General features: G+C 49.1%; 1 protein-coding gene across 48 annotated transcripts in view; it reads left to right on the top strand.

Moving 5' to 3' along the window:
• The first annotated feature begins 5384 nt into the window (after positions 1 to 5384).
• EP400 (E1A binding protein p400) overlaps positions 5385 to 23058 on the top strand; it is a 120537-nt gene continuing 102863 nt past the window's right edge. For 23 of the 48 annotated variants that reach the window (XM_070629330.1, XM_070629339.1, XM_070629334.1 and 20 more), the window contains exons 1-3: positions 5552 to 5737; positions 16460 to 16630; positions 20680 to 22033. In XM_070629330.1, coding sequence (XP_070485431.1) covers positions 20714 to 22033 — 1320 coding nt within the window. In that variant the 5' untranslated portion in view covers positions 5552 to 5737; positions 16460 to 16630; positions 20680 to 20713. Of the gene's footprint in view, positions 5738 to 16459; positions 16631 to 20679; positions 22034 to 23058 lie in introns of all 48 variants that reach the window. The other 25 variants (XM_070629331.1, XM_070629344.1, XM_070629357.1 and 22 more) reach the window with 9 other exon arrangements.

Below are 23058 nucleotides of genomic sequence, written 5' to 3' on the forward strand. Positions count from 1 at the left end.
AGGCGGCGCAGCAAGAGCTCTTAGCAGGATTTGCTGTCAAGCTGTCAGGATGGGGCCTGGCTGCGTGCAGTGAAAGTCCGACAGGTGGCACAGGCAAGAACAGGGGGGCAGTCAGCTCCCCGATGCGGGAGGACACAGGCTCCTTCTCGCTGCCCACCTGGCCCTTTTCAGCACACGGTCTTCATCCTGGTCACATCCACCCCAGGGGTGTCCATGTTCTAGGCGGAGGAGTGAGTGCAGAAGGAAGAGGCGTGTTATTGAATAGGTCCCTTAGCGAGCTCTCCCATAAGACTCCCCAGCAACATTTTCCCTCACTGGGGGACTTGGGCTTTGGGTCTGGAGTTGATGAACTGGGACACTCCGGACCAGGATGAGCTTGGAGGAGACATGCTGGAGGTTGGTTTTGGTTTTAAGCATGTTCATTTCACCTGTGATAGAGCTTTTTTTTGAAGAAGGTTAGCTCTGGGCTGACATCTGCCAATCCTCCTCTTTTTGCTGAGGAAGACTGGCCCTGAGCTAATATCTGCACCCATCTTCCTCCACTTTGTATGTGGGATGCCGCCACAGCATGGCTTGTTAGGCAGTGCGTAGGTCCACACCTGGGATCCGAACCGGTGAACCCTGGGCCGCCGAAGTGGAGTGTGTGAACTTAACCGCTGCACTACCAGACCCGCTCCTAGACATGGCTCTTTTTTTTTTGAGGAAGATTAGCCCTGAGCTAACATCTGCAGCCAATCCTCCTCTTTTTGCTGAGGAAGACTGGCCCTGAGTTAACATCCATGCCCATCTTCCTCTACTTTATATGTGGGATGCCTACCACAGCATGGCTTGCCAAGCAGTGCCATGTCTGCACCCAGGATCCAAACTGGTGAACCCTGGGCCACCGAGAAGCAGAACGTGTGCACTTAACCGCTGTGCTACTGGGCTGGCCCCTAGACAGGGTTTTTTAAGTCACTTCCCAGGGCAGAATGTAGCATAATAAATGCTAGGACTGTGGGGTTCTCCCCATGAAAGGCTATATGGTCTTGGTTCGAGGGTCAGTCAAGCCACTGTACTAGGACACTCCTCATTGCCCCAGGTGCTTAATGGGTGACACACACAGCACCTTGAAGGATCCACAGGTATCTGATATTTTATTTTTTTATTATTATTTTTTTAACTTTTTCTGAGGAAGATTCACCCTGAGCTAACATCTGTTGCCAATCCTCCTCTTTTTTTGCTTGAGGAAGATTCACCCTCAGCTAACATCTTTTGCAAATCCTCCTTTTTTTCTGCTTGAGGAAGATTGGCCCTGAGCTAACATTGGTGCCGGTCCTCTTCCACTTTGCCCGTGGGGTGCCACCACAGCAGGGCTGATGAGTGGAGTAGGTCCACACCCGGGATCTGAACCTGTGAACTCGGGCCACCGAAGCAGAATGTGCGGAACTTTAACTACCCGGCCACAGGGCCGGACCCCTTGTCATATTTTAAAATGATATATGTACTTGGAAAAGCAGTACGAAAAAGAGAAGTTGCCTTCCCTCCTTAATTTCCAGAGTCTCTCTGCAGAGGCTCACTCTTAGTAGTTTCTTGCGGCTTCTTCCGGAGAGCTTGTGCCTGTGTGGGCGTGTTTGGCCCCTCTCTTCACAAGGATGGCGTCTTACGGTGCACGCTGACTCTTGCCTTTCTCAGCTTAGCAGTTCCTTGCTATCATGAAGGTCTGTGTTGTTCTTGCTGGTGGCTCGCTGTGTAGATGGTCCACACACTGTTCAGCCTGCTGGTAGACATTTGTCCAGTCTTAGGATTTTACAAACAATGACCATCCCTACACATCCTTGTTCACATGTGGAAGTATCCCCAGACACAGAATCAGCGGCCCGATGGGTCTCTAACGGCTCCCTAATTTTGACAGCCCTTGTGCTCCACAGAAGTGGTTCAGAACGGGATTCCTGCCAAGGATGTATGATGGTGCCTGTCCCTCACTATCCAAAATGCCAGGGGAGCAAACCTGATCTTTGATCTTTGGGACGGCCTTTCCGTGGGTCGCCTGCTCCTTCCCTGAGCGTGGCAGGCCACGGAAACTTAGGGTCAGGGGTCTGTGTGGACAGGGTGTCAGTTGTCAGCATCTGATGCCAACTCTGGCTGATTTAAACAAGAGCAGTGTCTCCCAAGGATGCAGGCGGGCAAGCAGAGCCCAAGCCCGCACTTGCTTTCCCTGTCGGGACCCGGCTCCCTGGGACGAGGGAGGAGCTCCATGGCCCCAGCTGCCCTGCTCCGTGCCCACGATCAGCCATCCAGGAGACGGTGGGAAGATCTTTCAGACAGTTTTGGTCTGTGTATTGAAACTACAGTTAGAGAGGGTCTAAGAGGGAAATTGTCACAGTCTGGCTCTGGAGACAGAAACCACTCTGTGTGTTTAGTCAGGCAGGTGTTGTCTACAGGAAACTTGGGGCTTACAAACTGCTGGAGGGGCTGAAGGACCTGGTGTTGGATTGGGCCTCCTGGAATGACTCCCAGAATGACCCAGAACTGACCCACCAAGGCACCTCCTGTTTCTGACACTGCCTATGGAGTCGTGGGGACGGGAGGACCTGGAGCCACCACCAACGGCCCCATGCCTGGAGCTGTGTGATGAGCAGCCCAGAGCCGTGGCCCAGGGTGAGAGGTTCAGGTTAAGAAGCCACCACTGTCCTTGGCTCCGAGTTGGTGGCCACACGACACTGGACTTCCCTTGCAGGAGAGATTTGCATTTGTCAGCCCTGCTTGTGGGCAGAAAGCACAGCCAGGAGCGGGAGGAACAAGACTACCCCTAGTCTTGCACAAATGCATCGAGCAGGAGGCCTACGGCTCAGCTGGGACTTTGACTGGGGGACTCTGGCAGTTGCAGTTTTTAACTTTCCAACTTTTCCAAGTAGGAGGGAGGAATGAAGGTTGAAAGAGCCCTCTTATCAGCCCTTACAAATATGACGTCATGGGGGCCGGCCTGGTGGTGCAGTGGTCAAGTGCACACATCCGCTTCGGTGGCCCGGGTTTTGCCAGTTTGGATCCCGGGTGCAGACATGGCACTGCTTGTCAAGCCATGCTGTGGCAGGCGTACCACATATAAAGTAGAGGAAGATGGGCACAGATGTTAGCTCGGGGCCAGTCTTCCTCAGCAAAAAGAGGAGGATTGGCAGCTGATGTTAGCTCAGGGCTAATCTTCCTCAAAAAAAGAAAAAGGGAAAAAACCAAAGGTGAAGTCACTCCCCTTTTAGCCAACTGATTTTATCCTCTTCCAACTGCCCCTCTCATCTCCCTTTTACAGCCAAACTTTCTTCTTTTTACAATTTTCAGTGTGTTTAATATTAGAGAGGGCATTTGCACCTATATTTTGCTGAGGAGTTGATCACTTTAGCCTACATTTCTTTTTTTAAAAAAAGATTAAATTTTTTCTTGAGCTATAATTCACAAACCATAAAACTCATCCTTTCAAAGGGCACGATTCATTGGTTTTTAGTAAGTTCACAAAGTTGTGCAACCATCAGCATTACATAATTTCACAACATTTTCATCAACCCCAAAAGGAAACCCCACATCCAGTTATAGTCACTCCCTACCCCCTCCCCCAACCCTTGGCAACTGCTCATCTACTTTCCGTCTCTATGGATTTGCCTGTTCTGTACATTTTATATAAATGGAATCTTAAGATATGGCGCCTTTTGTGTCTGACTTCTTTCACTTAGCATAATGTTTTCAAGGTTCATCCATGTTGTACCATGTGTTAATATTTCAACTCCTGCTTTTTGGGCTGAATACTATCCCATTATATGGATAGGCCACATTTCGTTTATCCATTCATCAGCTGATGGATATTTGGGTTGTTTCAATTTTTTTGGTTATTATTAATAATGCTAAAAATATTTGTGTGGATATGTTTTTAATTCTCTTGGGTATATACCTAGGAGTGGAGTTCCTGGGTCATATATTAATTCTATGTTTAACTTTTTGAGGAACTGCCAAACTGTTTTTCAAAGTGGCTGCATCCGTTTAAATTCCTGCCAGCAGTGTATGAGTGTTTGGATTTCTCCACATCCTCACTGACACCTGTTATCTGACTTTTCGATTCTAGCCATCGCAGTGGATGAAGTGGTATCTCGTTGTGGTTTTAGTTTGTATTTCGCTGATCCCTAATGATGTTGAACATCTTATGTGCTTATTTGTACATGTTCTTTGGAGGCATGTCTGGTCAAGTCCTTTGCCCATTTTAAAATTATTTCTTAGAATTGATGAGTTGTACATTCTTTATCTATTCTGGATACAAGTCCCTTATCTCATATATGATTTGCAAATTATTTCCTCCCATCCTGTGGGTTTTCTTCTCTTCATAGTGCCCATGTGAAGCACAGAAGTTTTTTTTTTTTAAAGATTTTATTTTTTTCCTTTTTCTCCCCAAAGCCCCCCAGTACATAGTTGTATATTCTTCGTTGTGGGTCCTTCTAGTTGTGGCATGTGGGACGCTGCCTCAGCGTGGTTTGATGAGCAGCGCCATGTCCGCGCCCAGGATTCGAACCAACGAAACACTGGGCCGCCTGCAGTGGAGCGCGCGAACTTAACCACTCGGCCACGGGGCCAGCCCCCGAAGGTTTTAATTCTGATGATGTCTAATGTATCTATTTTTTCTTTTGTTACTTGTGCTTTTGGTGTCATGTTTAAGAAACCACCGCCTAATCCAAGGTCCTGGACATTTACAAGCATGTTTTTTGTTTTGTTTTATTTTTTTTCAAAGATTGACATCTGAGCTAACAGCCGTTGCCAATCTTCTTTTTTCTTCTTCTTCTCCCCAAAGCTCCTCAGTAGATATTTGTGTATTCTAGTTGTGGGTCCTTCTAGTTGTGGCATGTGGGACGCCTCCTCAGCGTGGCTTGATGAGCAGTGCCGGCCGTGTCCGCGGCCAGGATCCGAACCCGCGAAACCCTGGGCCGGGGAAGCAGAACGCGCGAACTCCACCGCTCGGCCACGGGGTGGCCCTTACACGCATGTTTTCATGTTAGAATTGCGTAATTCTAGCGCTTGCATTTAGGTCTTTGATCCATTTTGAGTTCACACGCGCCCGTGGTGAGAGGTGGGGTGCACCCTCACTCTTCTCCAGGCGGACGCCCACTTCCCAGCCCCGCTCGTTGAAAAGCCAAGCCATTTTCGAGGGAGACGGCTTCCCGCGCTGCACGCCCTCTGCTCGGCTCCCAGCCCGCGGCCCCGAGCCGCAGCCCGCCCTCCCGGCCGCAGGCCCCGCTCGCAGCACGCCCTCCGCCCCGACCCTCCGTCCGGGCGCCCGCGGTCGCGGCGCCTGCCTGTTGCCACCGCAGCCGGCACCTGACCCCGCCTTCGGGGGCGGGCGGCTCACCGACCCCTCCCGGACCGGCAGCCGAGCCCACCGCGCGCTCCCGCGGGAGGAGCGAGCGCACGGCCGCGCCCCGCCCTCGCAACGCTCCTCGCGCAACGCCCCCGCTCCGCCGCGGACCCATCGGCCCGCGCCCTCGCACGGCCTCTCTAGCCCTCCCGGCCGTCTCGACGCCTCCCGCCCCGCTGACGTCACGCCGGCCGCCGACGCGCAGCTGCGGGCGCGGGCGCGGGCGCGTCCCTTCCGGCTCGCCGTAGCGGGCGCGCCGCCGCTTCGTCCGCCCGCGGCCCCGGATGCGCCGAGCGGAGACGCGCTGCCTCGTCCCGGACGCCAGGCCCCAATCCCCAGCCCGACGCGGCCGGAACGCGGCCCAAGCCCCGGGTAGGTGGGGGCGCGGCGGGGCGCGGGCGCGGGGAGCTCCCGGGGGGCCGCGCCGAGGGGCCCGCCGTCTCTCCGCCGGCTCCGGGCGTCGCGCGAGAGCAGGCCGCGGCCGCCGTGTGCGCTGTGGGGCGGCGGGGAGGCGGGCTGTGGGGCGGGGGCGGGGTCGAGCGGCCCCCCGGGAGCCCCCCGGCGCGTGGACCGGGTGGGGGCCCGCGCGGAGCTGGTGTGAGCATCCGGCCGGCTCTGCGCGGAGACGCCGCCGGGAGCGCCGGGGCTCTGCGGACCCCGAGTCGGCCGCTCCGCGGGGCGCCGCGCGCGGTCTTCGCGCCGCGGGACTGAGGTCAGCCGCGGGTCCGGCGCTTTATTTGGGTTTGGTTCTTGGGTTTCGATGCCCGACTCCTTGGACAGGGTGGGCATTCCCCTGCGTTGGCTGTCCGCGCGAGGCCCTCCCGCCCTCGCAGCGGGGATCAGGTGCCGGGGGACAGTGACTTGTCAAAGTAGTCGACGAGGGACACCTGGGGCGAATTCAGACCCAGCTCTCAACCCCAGCACAGCCGGGCAGTCGGAGCGTTCCGGTCTCCAGCCCCCTCCCTGGCCCGCCTGCCCTCCTCAGAAGGCCTCCGGGCCTTTGCGCTGGCTGTTCGCTGCACCCGGAACGCTTGTCCCGCAGAGATCTGCAGCCCTCAGCTCTCTGCTCATATGTCATCTTATCAGTCAGAGAAAAAGAGCATAGCAGAGTGCTAATAGTGTTATTCCTGGGATTGTAGATGGGTTTCATTCTCTTTGTTGTATTTCCTGATGGCATTTTTTAATGATATGTGCAGTTAAATGGTTTTGTAACTTTCTTGGTGGAGCCAATAAATATGCCCTTTGAATAGTTGGGAAAAGTGTAAAAGTATATTTTAAACTGTAGATCATTTTCTGTCACCCAAAGATAAACAGCTTCTTTATGGTCTCTTGTTCTATCCATGTAATTTTTTTTTTTTTATAATTGGGATTGTATAATGGAACTTTGTGCTTTTAAAAGCATATGGTTAGCATGATCATGTGCCCTTAAACCCTGTACAGTAACTGCTGTTAGTGTTGTAGTATTTGTGAACCGTTATTTAACCTCTTGTATTTGATCCACCATTTCTTGCCTACTCAAAGCCATGGTTTTAATTTTCTTGCCTTGTCTTAAGTTTATCTTCTCTCCAAAGTATTCTTATCAACATAGAAACTCCAGCTGTCATTTCTAGGTCTTAACTTCTTTTTATACCGGAATGGCAAAGAATCATGTACTCCATGTCACTGTTTTCTCTCCTTCCCGTTTCTCTTGAACCAACCTCAGTTAGGCTTTTGGTCTCACCTCTCCTCTGAAGCAGCTGCTCTTGGGGTTACTGGTGCAGCCACATTGCCAAGACCTGCTGTGGGCAGCCTTTGACCGGACTATCCATGGCTTCCTTCAAACACTGTCTCACTATGGCACTGAGACGCCACACTGTTCTCCTTTTGTCTTGCTGGCTGCTACCCCTAGTCTCCGTGATGGTTCCTTCTCATCTCCCTTACCTGTAGATATAATGCTTCAGGCCAGTCCTCAGACTTGCCCTGGTCTCTTCATCCAGGTGATCTCATTCTGCATCATGACTGTCGGTCACGTGTCAACATGTCCTGAATGTGTATCTCCTGGCTGGATCTTCCCATTCCAAACTGCCACTTTTACTTGTGTGAAACTTGCTTCTTACTATTGCATCACAGTCGAAAGCACCTCCATTCTTCCAGTTGCTCAGATCAGAACTCCTTGTGTGATCTCTGCATTCCTTCCAGATTCTAAATCTGATCTGTCAGCACTGTCAAAATTGATCTCATACCTGACTGCTCCTCACTGTCTCCTTGGCTACAGCAGTAGTTCACACCCTACATGTTGTCTCTCATCTGGGTTATTCCAACGACCTCTTCTCTGCTCTCTTGAGCTGCTCTGCAGTTGACTCTGAACATAGCATCTGGGTGATGTTTTTAAAACAGAAATCAGGTCATGCACTTCTTTGCTCAAAGCTTTCCAGGGTTTCTTATCTCCCTCAGAAAAAAAAGCCAAAGTTCTTAAAGATAGTTTGTGAAGCTTCTTGTGAGCAGGTTCCTGCTGCCCCTGTGATCTCATGTCCTTGCACCCCACTCCTTGTCCCTTGGCTCCAGCTACATGCTCAAGGTCTGGGCATGTGTTGTCCTGCCTGGAGCATCAGGTCCCTACGTAGTCAGGGGTCTGACTCTCGCTCTGTGAGGTCTCTCTTTAGAAGTCCCCCTTCATGGAGGCTCCTGCGTAACTAGCACCTTGCTCACCAGCTGCATCCCTTTCCTTGCCTGAGCTTTACCATTGCGCTTATGGTCTGGCACTCACTGACTTGTTATTGCTTGACGGCCCCGCCTCTTGGACTATGCTTTGTTCACTCTTGCACCCCCAGTGCTTCAAATAGCGTGTGATGGAGTAAGTGCTTGGTAAATACTTTTTGAGTAAATAATGCAGAGATTCTTTTGTAAGGCAGCTGGATTTGGTGGGGATCTAGTCACACAGGGTAATTAATAATTATAGTGGATACTGAGGATAGACTTCACACGCTGTGAGTTAGAGGAGGCATAGGCTCATGCAGGGGGTGAGGTTTGATGTAGACCTTGGTTTTGGTAGGTAGAAATGAAAGGGAGGGAGTCAAGTTGGAGGTGGGAAAGCTTGAGACTGTTCAAGGAAGGATGCATTTGTGCCAGGTGCCCTGTGTGAGGTTGGATGTCCCACTCTGGCAGCGTGGTGTCTTCCTGTGCAGGGTCTGTCCACCCTCCGTTTCCTGGCAGTGAATTCTGTTGGTGCTTTCTCTCTCTACCCCTCCTCCCTCAGCTTTCTTCATATCTGAGTGCATATCTTGCGTGGGAATTAACGCTTCCTTCTGTTAGGGAGTTTGTGGTTACCCATCTCGGCCTCCGGCCTCCGGGGTCTGTGACTGGAACCTGGTCTTTGTATTCCCTGAAGCCCCACAGTCCCAATGTGCACTTGGAGGGCAGAGAGCATTCTCTGCAGAGGGAGCTTCTGGAGGATGGTAGTGCTTTTTTGGGAAAAGAGGGTTTCATGTGGCTAGACATGGAATGTTTGAGGTGAAGGTGTTTGTGTGTAGCTGCTGCTGCTGTGCTGGTGGGGTTCATTCTCCATCCCAGCCTTGACTCGCCTTGAGCTGCTTTCTCACAAAATTGCAACATGGTGGTGGTGCCTGGATCTCAAGGGCCTCAGACTCCCTCTGCGAACACTGAGCACATTTCAGCTGCGCACAGGCCTGCTCTGTGTGGACCGCTGGAGACACAGCTCACCGGGTGCCCTGAGCATCTCCCTTCATCTTGGCCTACCCTAAGCCCTCTCTGGCTGTTTACCAGGACTGCCAGTCTCACCTGTTTGCTAGTTTTCACAAGTGTCAGTGAAATGTGTATGAGTGTCTCTATTTGTAGAGAGTCCAGGTTGAAAAAAGTGTCACTTAATCTTACTCCCTTGATTTGTTTTTAGTCCCATCATTAACTTTATTATTATTATTATTATTTATTTATTTTTTTGAGGAAGATTAGCCCTGAGCTAACATCTGCTGCCAACCCCTCTCTTTTTTGCTGAGGAAGACTGGCCCTGAGCTAATGTCTGCCCATCTTCCGCTACTTCGTATGTGGGACACCTGCCACAGCATGGCTTGACAAACGATGTGTAGGTCCTCACCCAGGAGCCAAACTGGCGAGCTCTGGGCTGCAGAAGAGGAACGTGCGAACTTAGCCAGTGTGCCATGGGGCTAGCCCCCATCATTAACTTTAGTTTAAAATTTAAAATTATTTAAATTAGCTAAACTAGGGCATGACTTTATTTGTTCAAAGATGGAGATGGTTAAAACGGTGGAGAACCACCATCTTCAGTGTCTCTTCCCCTTCTTTCTCTGTCTTCCATCACTGCCCTGGGCCAGGCTGTCTCTGTTGCTGCTTGTCGTCTTGCCTTAGCCTCGCTGCCCCTGGGTTTCCTCCCTTCCCGTAGGATGTTGTTACTTTTAGGCCATTTCAGTAGGCAGAGTTAGGAGATGTGTTTTAAGGAGAAAAGCCCTATGTTGATGCTGCCCGTTCTCATCCAGCACCATGGGGTTGTTCCGAGACCCTTCCTTCGCCATTCCGCTTGGGACTGTGCTGTCCTTTAAAGAGTTAGATTTTTTTTGTTTTTGTTTGTATTCAGTTTTAGGGAGTTCTTTATACTATCGATTTAATTTTGTTTTTTGAATGTGTAACACTTTCACATGATTCCTAAATTCGTGATGACACAACATGGTTACTCAGAAGTCTCACTTTCTGGGGGCTGGCCCGGTGGTGCAGCGGTTCAGTTCGTACGTTCTGCTTCTGTCGCCCGGGGTTCGCCGGTTCGGATCCCCGGTGCGGACATGACACCGCTCGTCAAGCCATGCTGTGGTAGGCGTCCCACATAAAAAGTAGAGGAAAATGGGCATGGATGTTAGCTCAGGGCCAGTCTTCCTCAGCAAAAAGAGGAGGGTTGGCAGCAGATGTTAGTTCAGGGCTAATCGTCCTCAAAAAAGAAAAAAAAGTATCGCTTTCTTCCCTGCCCTGCCCCTCTATTCACGTCACTCCCTGTACATCACCAGCCTCATTTGTTTCCGGCTTATTCTTTCTGAGTTCCTTTTTTGCAAAAGTAAGATGTTTATGGGGTGTCATTCCTTCTAGACTTTTTTAGTGGACATAAGTAGGAAATATATTTTTAAGAAAAAAATGTGCAGATATGTACGTATCTCTTTATTTTTGTAAAAAAGAATGCAAGAAAGATACATCTCTATGTATCCGTCTGTCTTCTTCCTTTCTTATACAAGGGTAGTATCCCATATATAGTTTTTTGCAGTTTGCTTATTTGACTTAACAGTATGTGTTCTGGAAATGGCTGTATATCAGTTCATGGAGATCTTGTTCATTCTTTTGTACAGCTGCATAGTGCTCCACTGAATGAATGTACCATGGTGTAGTCAACCAGTCTCTTAAATATGGACATATAGTTATTTCCCGTATTTTGCATTTGTGAGTAATGCCATAGTGAATAAACTTTGTGCTTATGTACTTTCATATTCATGGTGTTAAATGGTGCCAGATCTCCTCTGTAGGGTTGGACAATTTATATCCCACAGCAGAGTTGAGAGGGCCTGGTTCCCCACAGCCTCATCGACAGAGTGTGTTGTCTGGCTTTTGAATTTTTGTTAGTCTGATAGATGAGAAGTGATATTTCAACTTAGTTTTATGTTTGTGTTACGCTTCGTTTTACTGATTTTTTTCAATAGGAAATCCCATTCATAAATATAGAGTAGGAGAGAGTGAGTTGAACCAAACATTTAATTTGGTACTGGAGAGCAGCCTTGTAGAGAGATACTTAGAGTGTTTTCTCTGTCTTTTTTTTGAGGAAGATTAGCCCTGAGCTAACTACTGCCAGTCCTCCTCTTTTTGCTGAGGAAGCCTGGCCCTGAGCTAACATCCGTGCCCATCTTCCTCTACTTTATATGTGGGACGCCTACCACAGCATGGTGTGCCAAGGGTGCCTTGTCCGCACCTGGGATCTGAACTGGCGAACCCCGGGCCGCCAAGAAGCGGAACATGAGAACTTAACTGCTGCTCCGCCCCGCCAGCCCCCGGTGTTTTGGTGGATTGTGACCTTAGTTAGGAAGAGCAAGCCTAGATTCTGGTTTTTGCTGGTGACTGTGGTGGAGATGTCTGTTTGGAAGTTATGGACCATTCCTTATTTTCGGCAGGCTGTGCCCATCCTCCGTTTCTACCCTGTGTTTCCTCATGGCCTGCAGGGGGCTGTTGGCCCAGACACTGCCTGTGCCTCGGACATGGGGGCTTCTTCCCTTTCGAAGTGCTCTCTTGGCAGTGATGTGGCTGTGGAGAAACACTTCTCCCCTGTCACAGCAGTGCTCCCTGGGTGCTGAACAGCACAAGGCCCTTGGCTTTGGCCTCATGGGGCACCATGACAGCAGTGAGTGGGGTGGCCTAGAGCCTCTGCTCAGCTCCAGCTGGCTGTTGCCTGGTGAGATGTGGCCCAGTGTCGCCAGTATTTTGAATTTTTAATGAATGAAGCTGACAACTTAGGATTTTATGTGAAATCTCCTGATTTAAAGATATTGAATGAAATAAATCCAAACAGCAGACCACATTGTACAGAATAAACAAACTGTCTTTAGTCTGGATTTAGCCTGGGCACCTGTGATTGCCAGCCTCTCCCTGCAGGGCGATGCAGGAACTCTCCAGTGGGGTGTAATTGGCGCCCTGAGCCCTGGCTCTCTCTGTGTCTTCAGTCTTGGTCTCCAGCATGCTAATACTTTAGTAATTTACTGCTCCTCTGCTTTTCTCTCACTCTCCTGTTTGCTCACCCAGGTACCTGCTGAGTGTCTCTGAGGTGCCAGGCTCTGTTCTGGATGCTGGCAGTTCGTCAGTGAGCAGTCTGACGCGCTTCCTTACCCCACAGCTGTGGTTGGCCAGAGATGTGCCTTTAATGTGTGCAGACATAGAGAAATGCATATACACTTACATACATGTAGTCATATTGAATTTTTAAAAACATATGTTCCACTGCACATGTATACATATACATGTATATGCTATACGTATCTTCAACTTTACTCAAGATATATAATTTCAGTATGTACAAATTTCTCCCTTCTTTTTTTTTTTTTTAAAGATTTTATTTTTTCCTTTTTCTCCCCAAAGCCCCCCCGGTACATAGTTGTATATTCTTCGTTGTGGGTCCTTCTAGTTGTGGTATGTGGGACGCCGCCTCAGCGTGATTTGACGAGCAGTGTCATGTCCGCGCCCAGGATTCGAACCAATGAAACAGTGGGCCGCCTGCAGCGGAGCGCGCGAACTTAACCACTGGGCCACGGGGCCAGCCCCTCTCCCTTCTTTTTTTAGTGGCTGCCTTTAAGGGGTGGCTATACCAGATTTTGTTAAAATCCCCTATAGGTTGGCATTTACATTGTTGGCAATTTTTGATATTATAAATAATATTATAAGGAACATACTCGGACAGTTGTGCATTTCCATGAATGATCCCTAAAAGTGGAGTTCCTTGATCAGTGCACATTAGAGTTGTGGTGGGTAGTGTGCCACATCATCCTTCAGAGCAGTAGCTGGCTTTACTTACCTCATGTGTAGGTAGGGTTCCCCCTCCCCGGCAGCCTTACTGGGCCTGAACATCATCAGCCTTTTTGATCTTTGCTAACCTGCTAAACAGTCGTTTCCTCACTTTATTTTGTATCTCTTTATCAACAAGTTTGAGCATTCTTGATGTTATCCATCATTTGTATTTCTTGCAGAATTGCTGGTTTATATCCTCTTTGCTTCTTGGGTTGTTTGGATTCTTTTGATTTGTGAGAATTCTTTTTTTTTCCTGCTTCTCCCCAAATCCCTCTAGTACATAGTTGTATATATTATTTGTGGGTCCTTCTAGTTGTGGCATGTGGGACGCTGCCTCAGCATGGCCTAATGAGGGGTGCCATGTCTGCACCCAGGATCTAAACTGGTGAAACCCTGGGCCGCCGAAGCGGAGCGTGCGAACTTAACCACTCAGCCATGGGGCCGGCCCCCTAATTTGTGAGAATTCTTGGTATAAGGATGAGTAACCTTTTGTCTGTTATATATGCTTCGAATATTTATCAACCTCTTTGACTTTTTTATTGTAATGTTTTTCTTTAGTAACATCTGTCAGTTTTTCTTATTTTTTCAATAAACACTGTTCCTAGGTTTCATGTCGTGTTTAAGAAACTCTTCTCCACCCCAAAATGACAAAGATGTCATATGTTTTAAAATATTTTTATGGTTTGATGCCCCCCACCCCTGGAGTAATTTTGTGAATGGTGTGAGCTGTGGGGGTGGATCTTTTATTTTTCTAAATGAATTGATTTGAGAAAGTTTGGATTTTAATTCTCTGTCATCACAGGAAGCTATTTTGAGTTTAATAATGCTTCAAAGTGACTTTTTATTTCAAAATTCTTAATAGCAGTCAGAAACTCTTTTTAAAGATTTTATTTTTTTTTTTTCCTTTTTCTCCCCAAAGCCCCCGGTACATAGTTGTATATTCTTCATTGTGGGTCCTTCTAGTTGTGGCACGTGGGACACTGCCTCAGTGTGGTTTGATGAGCAGTGCCATGTCCACGCCCAGGATTCGAACCAACGAAACACTGGGCCGCATGCAGCGGAGCACGTGAACTTAACCACTCGGCCACAGGGCCAGCCCCGAGAAACTCTTAAAAAATAGCAGTCTGTCTGTGGGAGGCATTGTTCTTTTTGGGTGCAGATCTTGGTGAGGCACAGATTCGTGGACCCCACAGAACTCTGTAAGGCTCATTGGGTGAACAACTGCCAGAGGGAGCAGGGAGGCAAGGACAGATAGGAAGCAGGGGTCTTGTTACTTAAGGACTAGGACTGCCTAGGTTTGTGGGATGGACTGGAGTAGAGAGCTGGAGTCTCTTCTGGCTATGATGTATCATTTTCTTTATGTGTTGGATCAGCCATGAAAAGCCTGGTTCTTGCAGTTAACAGGTATACCGCAGGTGCTAGTGGCGTCCACCGGGAGGGTGTAGTGCCTGCCACATGCTCCTTGCAGTTAACTTGCTCTGTTGCGCTCATCTCCATGCTTCGGTATACTGCCAAAGCAGAAAGGAGTCAGTGTGGCAAACAGCATGGCTGCATCATTGCCAGAGCAAGTCATGTGAGCACACCAACTGAGGCCAGGGAAGTGCCCACCTGTGTTGTGGCTGGCAGGAGAGTCAGGAGTGTTTGGTGAGCAGCACCAATTGAGATGCATGATAATTAAGGACAAAGGTGGAAAGCGTAGAAAAGTAGCAGGAAAAAACCAAAGTGTACACTGTCACATATTCAGTATTAATGCTTTTTTGCATAGATGTATCCAAGTTTGATGTTTATTGTTGGACATGCCACCTTTTTTGTTGTAAACAGTATTTCAGTGGACATCCTTGTGTATCGTAACGTAGCTCTAATTTTGTTCTTAAGTTGATCTGGAAGTTGGGTTACTGGGTCAGAAGATGTGAGTGTTCTGTAAGACTCTTGATACCTCCTGCCAAGTTGCCTTCTGGAATTTCCACTTGAAAATGTTCCCAGACACTACTTGTAGCCCTCTGTCTGCCCTCCACACCCATTGTTCTGTTGGTCCCTTCTGCTCTGAATTTGTGCTTGCTGTGTCCCAGCCCACATTCCCCTCCCCTTCACCTTGTTCTCCATCCAGCCTGGGAGCGATTTGCATAGCAGAACTACCCAAAGCCAGGGAGGCTGACCAGAGGGCTGGATCTGTTTAGGGAAATGTGCAGGCAGAGAGGGAGATGGGTTTGGAAGGGGAGCAAGGCTCATGACTTGAGCTCCCTGCTTGCTGAAGGGAAAGAGAAAGATTCCCAATCCCTAGCTGCCTAGGCTCTGGGGCGGGATGGCGGGGCGGCAGGAGCAGCTCCAGGCCCAGCAGGTGGGCTTGGGAGCAGGGCCTGTGAGTACCCTGGCTCCCAAACCTCTACCCTCCCTCTCTCAGATTCTGACCTGGGGAGCCATGCCCTACACTGAGAATAGGGCTCAGGTAGGTATTTCTGGGAGTAGTGTTTTCCTGGCGCCCAGTTGTGCCCCTTTATGATGTCAGCGTCACCCTGGGAGAGCAGCAGCAGGCATAGACAGTGAGCCTGTGATTGGCACCATCCTTGCCAGTGACACTGGTGTGATCTGCTCTTTGCTAGGCTGCATCAGTGCTGTAATGCAGCACCAATGACTTTGGCCTCCTCCTGAGCAGTATACTCCTCGAAGCATGTGCTTTAACAGGTTCACTCCAGCTTTTTCTCATGGACATTAAAATTAGAAACATAGCCGTTAAGAAGAAAAAGAGTGGGAACTGGCCCTGTGGCGTAGTGGTTAAGTTTGGCGTGCTCTGCTTTGGCAGCCTGGGTTTGTGGGTTTGGATCCTGGGCACAGACCTACACCACTTGTCAGCCATGTTGTGGTGGCAACCCACATAAAAAGTGGAGGAAGATTGACACAGATGTTAGCTCAGGGCTGATCTTCCTCAGCAAAAAAAAAAAAAAAAAAAAAGTTTTGTGATTGGTGATAGCTTTGCTCTCCATTGGGGTATCTGTCACACATTTTTTTTTTTAAAGATTTTATTTTTCCTTTTTCTCCCCAAAGCCCCCCCAACTCCATAGTTGTGTATTTTTTTAGTTGTGGATCCTTCCAGTTGTGGCATGCGGGATGCCACTTCAGCATGGCCCGATGAGCGGTGCCATGTCTGTGCCTAGGATCCGAACCTGTGAAACCCTGGGCTGCCGAAGTGCACGAACTTAACCACTTGGCCATGGGGCCGGCCCCTGTCCCACATTTTTGAGGAACGCTGCTTTAAGTTTTTTTTTTACAGTATAGTTGATTGAGTTTGCCTTTCTACCTTGACTCTTAGCTCACTGAAGTCAGGGAACCATGTTTTAAAAAAGTTGAGATGTGATTTATACATGGTAAAGTTAACACTTCAGTGTATGGTTCTGTGAATTTGGACAAACACATTCAGTCTTGTAACCGTCATCACAACTCCAGTATAGAAGGGTTTCTACTCCCCCAGATTCCCTCCTGCCTCTTGACTCAACTCCTCCCACCGTCAGCCCAGCAGGTCCTGTCTAATCTCTGTCCCTGTGGTTTTGCCCGTTGCAGAATGTCATGTCATGTCAGTGACCCACGGTGCGTGGCCCTTGAGTCTGGCTCTGCTCCTTGGCATCTTGCAGCTCATCCTGGTGTGGGAATGTCAGGGGCGCGGTCCTTCTCTTGCTGAGGTGCCTCCGTTGTGTGGCTGTTCCAGCTGTTTTATTCTTTCGCCAGGTAAAGGTCAGTATTCATATTTCCATATGTTTCAGTAGATAGTTTTTAAATTTGTATTTTTAACAGAGTAGTGGTTATACTGTACAATATTGCTTTTTTCACTTAATGTGTCTGAAAATTTTTCCATGTTTATTACATAGTCTCCATCTAGAACTGGGACATTGGATATTTCTGGTTACTCTTCTCTTTACTTTTACTGTATTATTCTGCAATGAATATTTTTTATGCACAATTTAAAAAAAAAACAGATAGGTGAGGGGCCCACCTCGTGGCCGAGTGGTTAAGTTCGCACGCTCCTCTTCTGTGGCCCAGGGCTTCGCAGGTTCAGATCCTGGGCGCGGACATGGCACCACTCATCAAGCCATGCTGAGGCAGCATCCCACGTGCCACAACTAGAAGGACCCACAATTTAAAAAAATATATACAACTATGTACTGTGAGGCTTTGGGGAGAAAGAGGAAAAATCTTTAAAAAAAAAAAGTAGATAGGTGAATTTCCTTAGGAGAGATTCCAGAGGTAGGCTCACTAGGTCAGAGGTAATGAGGGCAGCTGAGTCCCTTCTGCTTTCCCACCACCGTCTGTCACCCACCCCGTTAGGCACATCCTGGGCTCTGAGCCCTCTCTGATGTCTTCTGTCTCCTCCCATACCTCTTAGCGGGTTGGTAGGGCACCAGTGTGTCATTTAGCGCCTTGGCCAGATGGATCTGGGAAGAGTTATTCCAGTCTGTGTTACTTTTATTAGTAGGTTGCACAGTTTCCTCTAAGCTGGTTCCATAGATGTTTTTCTTCTCTTGTGAACTGTTCTTCTTGTCCTTAATTCATTTTTCTATTGGGATTTCAGTGTTTTATCAATTTGTAGGAGTGCTTTTTATAATAGTACTGGTCATAGTCGTTTGTCATAATTACTTCAAATATTCTTCCTGCACCCAGCCCTCTGGCTGAGTGGTTAAGTTCGCATGCTTCGCTTTGGCGGCCTAGGGTTTTGCCAGTTTAGATCCTGGGCGTGGACGTGGCACCGCTCATCAGGCCACATTGAGGCGACGTCCCACACGCCACAACTAGAGGGACCCACAACTAGAATATACAGCTATGTACTGGAGGGATTGGGGGAGAAAAAGCAGAAAAAAAAAGAAGATTGGCAACAGTTGTTAGCTCAGGTGCCAATCTTTAAAAAAAAAAATTCTCAAGATATTTGGTTTTTGATTTTGATGATTTACTTTAGAGTTTTAAACATTTTTAAATTGCGTGTCCTCAAATCCGTCCATCTTTTCAGATACAACTTTACTGTTTTTATGTTTAGGAAATTGAATTTCCTTTAGAGCTTTAGTAAGTATTCACTTTTGTATTATTTGTTTTTCTGTTTTGATGAATGATTTGTGGTTAGCATTTAGATAGAATTTTCTCAGTGTGTTAATCAGTTGTCATAACATTTTTTGTTCCCTGGTTCTGACCTTTCTCCTGGTTTTGTGAGTTATTATAAGTGAGGTTTTTTTCTTTCCTTTGTTCTCTCTTACTGATTGCTTTTGATATTCTGGGAATGTAGTCTAAGGAAACAATCTTAAATATACCCTGATGTGTTTGTTTATTCTATTTCTGTGCCAGTTCCACACTAATCTCCCTCATAATGCATTTTTAAAAAGATCAGAAACAAAACTCATTTTGAAAGCAACAGCATGCCTAAGAGTCCCCTCCCACGCTGTGTCCCACAGTTCACATCCACTCTGCTGAGCCCTCTGGTTGGGGGGCAAGGGTGGGAGTGGGCTCATGAGTTGCTAATTAAGGCCGTTCCTCCATGTGGTCCTTATTTTTCATTTAGATGTATTTGCTGCAGTTTACTCATGATCTTTGGACTGTATCTTCAGAGATAGCCATCAGAGCAGAAAATCCTTCTCTGCTAGTTTAAATATGCACTGATTTTAATGTTTACTCAGGAGTTACATGTGCACCATAATTATGTGGCGTTTTTTTTTTAAAGATTGGCACCTGAGCTAACGTCTGTTGCCAATCTTCTTTTTTTTTTTCTTCTTCTCCCCAAAGGCCCCCGGTACATAGTTGGGTATTCTAGTTGTAAGTGCCTCTGGTTGTGCTGTGTGGGATGCCGCCTCAGTGTGGCCTGATGAGCAGTGCCGTGTCCGCACCCAGGATCCGAGCTGGCGAAACCCTGGGCCGCTCAAGCTGAGTGCGCGAACTTAACCACTCGGCCACGGGGCCAGCCCAGTAAATATGTGGCTTTTGATCTCATACATACAAGTGTTGCACCCGGGGGCCCGGGGCTGTGAGGGCATTCATATATGTGTATTTTAACCAGGGCCTGGGGCTGTGAGGGCATTCATATACGTGTATTTTAACCAGGGGCTGGGGCTGTGAGAGCATTCATATACGTGTATTTTAACCACTCTCCGGGACTGTGGCAGCATTTATATGGTACATGTATTTCTACTTTGTAAGTTTTGTATCTTCTGCTGTATGATGTTTTTCATCTCTTGTCCATTTTCTCAGTGAGATAAGCTGTGATGCCCTGAAGATGAAAGGGTGCTCCCGTGTGTCTTCCAGGGAGGGGTGGAAAGGAACGCCAAGAAATAGGGAGCTAGGTGTGTCAGTTAAGACTTGAGAGTTTTTATGGGGCTGGCTCCATGGCTTAGTGTTTAAGTTTGGGTGCTCCGCTGTGGCAGCCCAGCGTTCGGATCCTGGGTGTGGACATGGCACCGCTTGTCAGGCCACGTTGAGGCAGCGTCCCACATCCCACAACTAGAAGGACCTGCAACTAAGATACACAGCTGTGTACGGGGGGTTTGGGGAGATAAAGCAGAAAAAAAAAAATAAAATAAAAAAAAAAAGATTGGCAACACTTATTAGCCCAGGTGCCAATCTTTAAAAAAAAAAAAAAAAAAGACTTGAGAGTTTTAAATGGTGGGTGGATATTTCTGTGCCCATGGCCCAGCCATGGTGGGGAGTAGATGGCAGCGGGGCTGTGCATATTGTCCTCTTCCTCGGGGGGTTTATCTCCCTGCAGATGTTGAGGCTCTAGCTGGGTCTCACTTGGCAGCGTTCTCCCTGTCTCTCCTCAGAGTTAGTCTCCTCGCTCTCTGTCCTCTCCTTTCTCCTGTCCTAAAAACTGACCTCCCTCAGGAGGTTTCTTCCACTGTCCCACCACTTTCTCTAGTGCTTTGCAGTGAGCAGAGTTTGGGCTGTGAGCCTCTTTGAAAGCTATGGTTCCAGCTCCCAGAGAGTTTGCGGACCCAGAGAGTTAGGACTCTCCCCAGAGTGAGGGCCCAAGTCCCGGCTCTTCCCCTTCTCTTCCTGTGAGATTTTCTTGAAATTAACCCTCCACGTGTTCTTGTAGAGAATGCTGAGGGATGAGGCACCTTCGTTTTGTCCTAGCTCCTGTGACAGGCCATGTGCCTCCTGAGGGCTCCCTGGCCTGGGCCCTCTCCCCTGGGAGTGTAGAGTCTGACACATAATGGGAGCTCTGTGTGTTTGTGCTTGGTTAACACGGGCGTGTGTGCAGGTGATGCTGCCCAGAAGTTCATGAGAACTGCTGGCTAGCAAGGGAGCTGGATGTGCTGTTCTGGTGATGGAGTGATTGCAGCAGACAGCCCTGCCTGAACTCCTGCACCCAGCAGTGGTCACTGATGGCCTCCTCGGCACTGGGCAGCCATGAGCAGGGTGCCATCCCTCCACTGGGCGAGTTGAGCAAATAGCCCCTGCACACGGAGACAGAGAAGGGCCACTAGGCCAGGGGAGGGCTTCCGGGGAGAGTCCACTGGTCGCCAGTGCTGGCGGGGGTCCCTCTGCTGGTACCTCCCATGGTAGCTGACTGGGCCACCCACTCCTGCCAGGCGCGTGCTGGCCTCATCTGTGCTGAAGGAGATCACTTCCAGTGCCGCCTCATGTGTGGCTTGATATGAACAAAAGAGGCTGTTGTTTTCATCAGATGCCACTGGGAACAGACCTCCCTAGTATCTCCCAGTGCTGCTGAGTGGTACTCTTAGTAAGTAGTGATCAGACAGTTATCTTGGCTTCTAAGTAACTTGATTTTAACTTTGATTTTTCAGGACAACATTAAGCTGGATAGAAAGGGGGGCGATAATGCACCATGGCAGCGGCCCTCAGAATGTCCAGCACCAGCTGCAGAGGTCCAGGGTCTTCGCCAGCAGCGAAGGAGAGGAACAGCAGGCCCATCCAAATCCACCCCAGTCCCCCGCCACACCCTTCGCACCGTCGGCGAGCCCGTCTGCACCCCAGTCACCCGGTTACCAAGTGCAGCAGCTGGTGAACAGGAGTCCGGTGGCTGGGCAGAACGTGAGCATCGCCCTTCAGAATGTTGGACCGGTGGTGGGAGGAAGCCCACAGATCACGCTCGCCCCTCTGCCGCTCCCCAGCCCCACCTCTCCAGGTTTTCAGTTCAGTGCCCAGCAGAGGCGGTTTGAGCATGGATCTCCGTCGTACATCCAGGTTACCTCGCCACTGTCCCAACAGGTGCAGACTCAGAGCCCCACCCAGCCCAGCCCTGGGCCGGGGCCGGGCCTGCAGAGCGTGCGGGCGGGCGCCCCTGGCCCCGGCCTGGGCCTTTGCAGCAGCAGCCCCACCGGGGGCTTTGTGGACGCCAGCGTGCTGGTGAGGCAGATCAGCTTGAGCCCGTCCAGTGGCGGGCACTTTGTGTTTCAGGAGGGCCCGGGCCTCGCCCAGATGGCTCAGGGAGCCCAGGTGCAGCTGCAGCATGCAGGGACTCCCATCTCAGTCAGAGAACGGAGACTCTCGCAGCCCCATGCGCAATCTGGGGGGACCGTCCACCACCTGGGACCCCAGAGCCCTGCGGCCTCGGGTGGGGCCGGCCTGCAGCCCCTGGCCAGCCCCAGCCACATCACCACGGCCAGCTTGCCACCCCAGATCAGCAGCATCATCCAGGGGCAGCTGATCCAGCAGCAGCAGGTGCTGCAGGGGCCGCCGCTGACCAGACCTCTGCTTCCCGGGGTCGGAGTCGGGGTTGGGGGGACTTCAGCATTTGGGATGACGTCCCCACCTCCCCCCACCAGCCCTTCCAGGACCACAGTGCCGCTGGGCCTCTCCAGCCTTCCTCTCACGTCTGCGGGGAGTGCGGGGGTGAGAAAGGCTCCCAAGAAGTTGGAGGAGATCCCCCCGGCCTCCCAGGAGCTGGCTGAGATGAGGAAGCAGTGCCTGGACTACCACTACAGAGAGATGGAGGCGCTGAAGGAGGCCTTCAAGGAGTATTTGATCGAACTGTTTTTCTTGCAACACCTTCAAGGGAACATGATGGATTTCTTAGCTTTTAAGAAGAAACATTATGCCCCGTTACAAGCTTATCTTAGGCAGAACGATTTGGACCTTGAAGAAGAAGAGGAGGAGGAGGAGGAGGAGGAAGAAAAGTCTGAGGTTATCAATGACGAGGTGAGAAACAGCAGTTTAATAATTAGAGGACTGTGCTGTGCAGATTTGCGTCTAGGCAACTGTAAACAAACAAGAACCTATGTGCATGGGTGTTTCTAAGATGTGGTTTCATAAGGATTTGATCCAGGAGTAAAATTGAGGATGGATTTTGCTTTTTCCTTCCTGGAAAGGAAGAACTGGCCTATCTAGTTGTTGGAAGGAAGGTGCAGGATGGTGCTGAGAAATGCTGATTCAGAACCAAGTGCTTTCATTTAGAACAAAGATTCTTCCCAGTTCGGAGAACTAACCTCGTGTGACCCATCCTTTCCCCTGGAGTCTGCTGAGGGTGTGGGTATCAGCCAACACTGAAGCCAAAGGCGTGGACACTTTGCACCTGGTTTTCCAGGTTCCACATTTTATTTACATGGGTCCATCCATTAAAAACACTGTGAACGTGGTTTTGAATCACTTGCTTTTTATAGTATACCAGTTGTAATTATAAATTACTAGATGTATTTATATGGTATCTTCATGATTAAAATACAGTTATTATGGCAGAAAACCATGAGAATTAGTTCAATTTTTAGATGTAGTCTTAGATTTTAGATCATATTTTAAAGTCACGCTTTTGCAGGTACCTATTGAATGTTATTTAAGATAGAATCTTTTTTAGATAGTGAAATTGTTGGGTGCCTGGAAGGGGTGCTTAATAAATCCCACAATTGGGATTTCTCAATACCATAGTGATTCCTAAGATGTTTTTATTTGTACTTGCTAAAAAAGAAGCTAATCAAAACAAGGCAATAGTGAGATGTACTGTAGTGCACTGTATTTTGTGCCTTTGTGTTGTGTAGTGTACACTCTGTTGGTGGAGCTTATTTTGTTTTATGATATAGCTATAATAATTTAAATCTTTGTCAGCTCTTCTCCTGCAAAGAAATCAGCCTTTGGTGAACAAAAGCTGGTCTCTTTGCTAAGCCGTCCTCATTGATATTTATGGACGCATCTGTGTGGCTTGGCCGTTGTGTGTTTTCTTTAACACCCTT

Source organism: Equus przewalskii, chromosome 7, assembly GCF_037783145.1.
Source record: "Equus przewalskii isolate Varuska chromosome 7, EquPr2, whole genome shotgun sequence".
In the NCBI taxonomy this organism is placed as follows: Eukaryota; Metazoa; Chordata; class Mammalia; order Perissodactyla; family Equidae; genus Equus; species Equus przewalskii.